A 7179-nucleotide genomic window follows, 5' to 3' on the forward strand; every position below is an offset into this window, starting at 1 on the left:
AAGCAGAGCCCCCCAGCCGTGCTCCCTGCCATGCCCAGGGCTGTCCTCACAGCTCCTCTCTCCCCAGGCCTGGAGCTGCACCTGGACGCCTCGGACAAGGAGAAGCCGGTGATGCTGCTGAACCATTTCCCCTCGAGCTCTGCCAGGCCCACAGCCCAGGTGCTGCCCGTGCAGAATGACGCCGGCTCGGGCCCGGGCGGCCACCACGCGCTGCCCATGCAGATGCTGTCCCCCACCCCCTCACACATCACCCCCATCCGCATGCTCAGCTCCGTGCACAAACCAGAGCGCGGCTCTGCAGACATGAAGCTGCTCTCGTCCTCTGTGCACTCCCTCTTGACTTTAGAAGAAAGGAATAAAGTGTCTCCCAGCTCCAGGGGCAGCATAAAGATGGAAAAGGGCTTTGGGAACGCCGTGGTGGATGTCATGTCCTCGTCCTCTCCGCACCAGCCCTTGCAGGTGCTGTCGGGGGGTGCCGAGAGCAGCTCCCCCACCTCCACCATGAACTTTGGGCCTCGGGCCAAAGTCGTCCACGCTTCCACTCTGGACAGAGTGATCAAACCAGCCCAGCAGCCAGGACTCATAGTGGAGACGAGCACTGCTGCCACGGTGACGTCCAGCACAGTCTTCCACGTGGCTCGTCCGCCCATCAAACTGCTGGTGTCGTCTTCTCTTCCCACCGACTCCGCCGTGGCCGGACAGACTTCCTGCTCCAGTAATATGCAAATAACGGTGTCCCCTGCAATAATCAACCCCCGGACTGCTCTGTACACAGCCAACACCAAAGTTGCCTTTTCTGCCATGAGCAGCATGCCCGTGGCGCCCATGCAGGGCAGCTTCTGCGCCAACAGCAACGCGGCCTCCTCCAGCAGCCACCCGTCCCCGTCCTTCACCACCATGGCCAACCTGCCCAGCTGCCCCGCGCCCAGCTCCAGCCCCACGCTCTCCTCCGGCGCCGACAACAACTTCTACAGCAGCAGCAGCAGCAGTAGCAGCAGCAGCAGCAGCAGCGGCTCGGCCGGGAGCGTCCCCGTCCCCAACCAGAACCACCACCACCACCACCACCAGCAGCCGCCGCCGCAGCCGCCCGGCTGCATGGTGTGCAGCTCCTGCGGCTGCAGCGGCAACTGCGGCTCCAGCGGCATGACCGTCAGCTATGCCAACTATTTCCAGCACCCCTTTTCAGGACCTTCCATGTTTACTTTCCCTTTCCTGCCCTTCAACCCCCTGTGTAGCAACGGCTACATCAACACGCAGCAGTACAACAGCAGCACCACGTTCCCCGTGGTGCACACGGCCTACAACAGCGGCCTGGCCCCCGACTCCGTCATGGCCGGACAGTCCACCTTCGCCGTGCCCCCCATGCAGAACTTTATGGCGGGCACGGCCGGGGTGTACCAGGCACAAGGAATGATGGGCAACGGCAACGGGTCGAGTCACAAAAAGAACGGGAACCTCTCCTGTTACAACTGCGGGGCCAGCGGGCACAGAGCTCAGGACTGCAAACAGCCGCCCATGGATTTCAATCGGCAAGGTAAAGGTGGGCGACAGAGTGTGGCCTTGAGCCCTGCCCCAGGACAGGACGGGGTCTGACGGCATCTTGGAATCTCTGGCTTGTGAAAATACTTTGTTATTAACAAAGTTGATGGTCTGAGCTATTGGCAAATTTTAGGCAGCCTCATCAGGAGGGCCCAGGCGAGGCCTCAGGTGTGCTCTGTGGGGTTGGCTCTGTTTTTTGGGGAGGGATGAAACATCAAGGAAGGGAGGGAGCTGCTGTGGACAGGTTGCAGCAGAATTGCTGTTGCTGCTTCTGGCCCTGTCAGCCAGGTCAGCTTCAGTCATTGCTGTAAATTCCCCTGGAATTTTAGAAACTGAAATCTGTGTTCTTCTTCCCTTCCTGCCCAAAACAATAACCTGAATGAAGAATTGCTGTTCAAACACTCCTGAAGGTCCTGTTTGCTGCTGTAATTATTTTATAGGACATGTTGCATACACACTTAGAGCACAGGCTTGTCCAGGAGAGAGCTGAATCCTTTATTCTGGGCAGGAAACAGCTAAAAGAAAAATGCTGCTTTACCAAGAGCACTTTTTAGTCCCATTTCTCTTTTTTGTTTCAATTGTCTTATGTTGAGATAGTCTGAGCGTGGTGTAGGCTAAAAAATGAAATGCAAACTGAGTGAACAGCACTGAGGTTCCATTTGACATTGTGCCTTGTCTGTAGCCTTCACCTGGATTCATTTTTATGTGGTCTCAACAGTTTGAACACCATAAATTAACAAGTGTCAGGCATTGGGTGGCAATTTACAGCAGGAAAAAGGTAAATACTGAGGGAATTCCTGTGGCAAATGGTTTTGTATTGGCCAGGGGGAAGCAGAGCTGCTGGCCCGTCAGTCCTGAGTGGGAGAACTTCAGAAATGCAGCAGACTCTGAAGTCTTTTTATATTGCATTTAATTTCATTAATTAAATTCCTATTAAAAGTCTCCCAAACCTTTCACGAGGGTATGGACTGACAGGACAAGAGGGAATGGCCTTAAACTGAAGGAGGGCAGGGTTAGATGGGATATTGGGAGGAAATTCTTCCCTGGGAGGGTGGGGAGGCCCTGGCACGGGATGTCCAGAGAAGCTGTGGCTGCCCCTGGATCCCTGGAAGTGTCCAAGGGCTTGGAGCAACCTGGGATAGTGGAAAGTACTGGGGTTGGAACTGGATGATTTTTAAGATCCCTTCCCACCCAAACCATTGTGGGATTCTGTGGCTCCATTGAACAAACTTGTGCCAGCCCTAAATCTGCACCCAAGCTCCAGTGGTGCATTCCATGTGTAAGAAGCAGCAGGTGGGTTTGGGAAGCTCTGGGAGGTGACTGGTGTGTAACCCCTGTGTCCATGTCCTGTCCCAGGTACGTTCAGGCTGAAGTACGCCCCTCCCTCCGAAAGTCTGGACTCCACAGACTGAGATTCCCCCACCTGGCACCACGATGCTGTAAAGCCATGGAGAGCGACGGAGATCGAACTACAAAACTGAGACGTCCAGTTGCTGTTAAGCTTAATGTATTTTTTAATCCAAAGGTGCTTTACTTTATTAGACTAGGTAGAAAATCTAGCTTAGGGGTGCAGCCAACCCAGTTTTGATTGCCAAATTCAAGCTTTGTTGTTGGAACTCCTGACTCCGTGTCCTCGGACCGATGGACGGATGGATGGTGGAGCTGGCCAGCTGCAGTTCCTGCTGGAAGTACAACATCCTGTGTACTTTTTTGGCTGGAGAACATTGCCATAATTGGACTTTCCAAGGTGAAAGGCCTGACTCCAGGGCAGCTCCGTTCTGAGGCGAAAGGTAGGAGTGGCCGGAAGGACTTTGGCACCCCTGGGCTAGGTAAAATGTCTACTTTTTTTCAAAAGTGATCAGGCACTAATCTCTGGGATTTTTAAGGATTGCACTACAGAAGAATGTAAAACTCTTCAAGCTTTCTGCACTTTTAGCAGACAGTGTCACTCTGAGACCAGTGCAAGAGGCAAAGAAGTTCCAACCTTTACAAATTGGCACCAGCAGGCTTACGGGACTTAATTCCACAATAAAAATCCTAAAAAGTCTCTCTTTTCCCTTCCAAAAGAACACACACGGCAGTTTCGGTTCCTTCTGGAAACAAACTCGTGCTTCATTGTCTCACCTATTACTAGCTAGTGCTGGGTTCCCAGCACTGGAATAAACTTAGTTTCCAAGGGTCCAAGTCCCAGAGACTCCAGAGTCATAAAGGCTTCAAGGATTTTTCCTGTAATACACAAAACCTTTACGTCCTGTTACTGTATATAGGTCTCTTTCACAGAAACCTTATTATTCTGCTTTTGTAAATGAATTTTAAACCATCCTAAAAAAAAAAAAATCAAACTAAGAACTCTGGCAGCAGAGTTAATAAGCTTTTGCTTTACTTTATATGAAATACCCTTTGGCTCCTACCCCAGGATTCAGGAGTGGTGGGAGTCAAACATGTAAAAGGTAGTAAAAACTTCATTATTATCAAGACTTGGAAGGATTTCTTGTCGGCCTCCTTCGTTGCAGTAGGTTGTAGATGAGTAGCTTTGGTGTTAACTACTTAGTCCATCATTTGTGGGTGACAAATCTAAATTAGGACTTGAGAGGAAGCCAAACCCATCTCGAACTGCTAATTTGAAACACTTTGGTCCTGTCTGGTTGAAAGAAGATCCTAATCCTCATGGCTTCCCCCTCCCCGGGAATTTGATGGCATTAAATGGGTGAGGCCTCCTCTGTAAAAGTGTCTGACAGAGAGATATTTGCATCCTGTAATTTGGGAGACACCTTTAAAGTCTGAAGCCTTGTTTACACTCGGAGGTATTCCTTACACCAGGATGAATCCATAGGATTTGTAGCGGAGCAGTGACTTGGGAAGTCCTCTGGGAGCAGGAGGGTTTGGAGCTGTGCAGAGCTGCCCCCAGGAGATGGGGCCGTGTGAGGGGGGAGCTCCGCCCTTCCTGGGCCATGCTCATAGGAAAGGAACATTTTGGGCCATCCCTGTGTCCCTCTGTCTCTCCAAGGGCATCTCAGCCTCGCTGGAAGGCAGGCGGGATCATGAGCATCGGGAGAGCCTCAGGAATGTGGGTGGGCCCAGGGAGGGATCCAACATCAAAATTTGCAGAACAGTTGGTTTAAACAAACAAACAAACAAACAAAAGATACTTTTTATTGCTATGCAATAAGAACCCCCTGATTTGTGTATTCCCAGCCCAGCTCCCGCTCCCTCCTGGCTCTGCCTGCATTTGAGGACGTTCCCTGTGTTCCCATGAGCAACCTTCAGACCTACAACACTAAAGGGATGAAAACTGACAATGCAATTTACTTTGCCTTAATGAGCTCAAGACAATGGTAGGAACAGTCTGTCCCACTGCATCATGCCCAAGGAAAACGTGCAGTTCCGTGTTTACTATTTGCAGCTTTGAGGGTCTCTCCAGTGGCCTGGAACATGTGCTGAAAGCCAAACTTAGTGTTATTATTATTATTGTTATTATTTTTTTCACTTTTTTTAAACAATATTTTAAAATTGTATTTAAAGAAACTGTATTTCAACACACATGTGAGTGTTCAAAACCTTCTCAAAACAGCAAAAAACAGCAGCAGCAGCAGCAAAAAAAAAAAAAAAAGTCATTTCTGTAGCAGTTGTGTTTTGTTTTACTGCCCAAGGCTGGGCACAGTTGTGTCTGATCTTCATCACAGAAAAAATCATATCAAAAGGACTGTAAAACTGAACTTCTGTCCAGCAAATTGTTTCATTCCTTTCTCCTGAGCTTTCTTTAGGATCCTTTCCCTGTGTGTAGAGTTAAGGCTGATGTTTCCAGCAAACTGTTTCATTCCTTTCTTTGGGATTGTTTCTTTGTGTCAAGTTAAGGCTGATGTTTCTTCAAGTGGCTCGTGGCTGCGTTTGGGTGGCGCTTTGGAACAGTTGGGGCTGGGTTTGGAGTAAGATCCAATCCAGAAGGACCTGGAGGCAACACGAGAGTCCGAAAGGAAGGTCTGGTGAGCCAGCAGCAACCTCAGAGCCTTCCCCAAATCCCAGCGAGTTGGGGCTTCAGACCTGCCAGTGAACACCCTCCACTCTGTACCCAGAACAACCAAAGTTGGTAAGTCCGAACAGAGCACCTTAATTCCATAAAATTATCCTTAATCTGTTCTTAAAAGGCACAAATCCATCTTTTTACCCCTAAAAAGCAAGGCAGCTTGGCTTGCAATAGTAGAGCTCCAGCTGCCCTGCCTGAAGGAACCAGTTCTTAAACCCTATTTTTGTACATTGAAAGATGGAGATTTCAAAGAATGTTATTTAGCCCTATCTTTGTCCTGCAAGTATAAAAAGAATTCGTTCTCCTGATGGATTTCACTGTGGAATGGGAATGATTTTTCAGTGTAAGAGGGAAGGGAATCCCCAGCCATCTCCCTGCAGGGGCACGGAGAACTCAGCAAGGAGCCTTTCCCAGGGGAGGGAGCAGCAAGTGGTGCAGTTGAGCTGCATTTTCCATTTGATGATGGAAAGACTCAAAATTGGATGGAATTTCCAGCAAACTCCTCCTCACCCTGTGCAAATTAAGCATTAATAAATATTCTGGGCTTGACCCTAATGGGGGAGCAGAGAAGGAGGAGAGGGAACTGAGATACTGATCAGAGGGTTCCACCCTACTTTTATTGAAAACTATATTTGAACTGTTATTAAAGTTTATCAAAACTGGTTTTTATTCAAACCAGCTCTGTCACACTCAGCTTTTTGTGAAACCTTTTCATACCACGGTCATTAAATCTTGGCAAATTAAGCACCAAACTTCCCAAAGTTTAATGCTCCAGCACCAGGCCTCGGCTGTCCCTCCCAAACCCCATTTCCTCGCCGGCCTGCTCCGGGCAGAGATATCCCGGGATGAGCCAGGCTGTGGCACCGGGTAGAGCAAAGCTCCTCCCAAAATCATCCTGCGGAGGAGCTGTGGCTGTGCCACAGGGACCCTCGGAGCGCTGGATCCGGGCTAGTCTGGAACACCTGTAAATGGGATGAATATGGGCAACTCTGGACAAAAATCCACATAATGGAGCATTTGTGAGAGTAGGAATCACTTTGGCTGGTTGAGGCCCCACAGCTCTTGTAATAAACCCTTGGAATTACCCATTTGTTCCCTGAAATCTTCCTGATGTACACAAGAACCGTGTTGGTACTGAAGCAGAAAGCAAATCCCGTGTGTTTTCAAGTGCAGATTAACAGCTTCTCTTGGACATAACTTTCCATTAGGAATGAAGGAAATTCCTGCTCCATTTGAGCCATTTCTTTTACTTCGATCACTTCTAGTATTACAAATTCTGCATGTAACTTTATAAATATTTTAAATAGTTTTGTAAATATTTAATATTCAGCTAATTTGATTTTGAATTGTAAATGTCAAGTATTCTGGTATTGGGATTTTTATGTTTTATTATACTTTGTTAAAAGTTAAATTGTACATTTTTAGAATGTTTTTATCTGAGTAAATTTAATGTATGGAAAATAAAGAGTTAAACAGAATCCCTTGGTATTGGCTTTCATTTTAAAGGGATTCAGCTGTGTGGGGGCTTCTCCAGCTTGGCAGTAGCAGGGAATTATTTTTAATTCCTTTAATTATTTTGCTGTGAAAGTGCCTAGGAATAACCACACGAGCCGGAA

General features: G+C 48.5%; 1 protein-coding gene across 1 annotated transcript in view; it reads left to right on the forward strand.

Annotated features, from left to right (window-relative positions):
- The window catches only part of ZCCHC14 (zinc finger CCHC-type containing 14), a 48264-nt gene extending 42632 nt beyond the window's left edge, over positions 1-5632 (forward strand). The window contains exons 12-13 of the mRNA XM_048316424.1: positions 68-1534; positions 2896-5632. Coding sequence (XP_048172381.1) covers positions 68-1534; positions 2896-2951 — 1523 coding nt within the window. The 3' untranslated portion in view covers positions 2952-5632. The remainder of the gene's footprint in view (positions 1-67; positions 1535-2895) is intronic.
- Positions 5633-7179: the final 1547 nt, after the last annotated feature.

This window comes from Corvus hawaiiensis, chromosome 12 (assembly GCF_020740725.1).
Source record: "Corvus hawaiiensis isolate bCorHaw1 chromosome 12, bCorHaw1.pri.cur, whole genome shotgun sequence".
In the NCBI taxonomy this organism is placed as follows: Eukaryota; Metazoa; Chordata; class Aves; order Passeriformes; family Corvidae; genus Corvus; species Corvus hawaiiensis.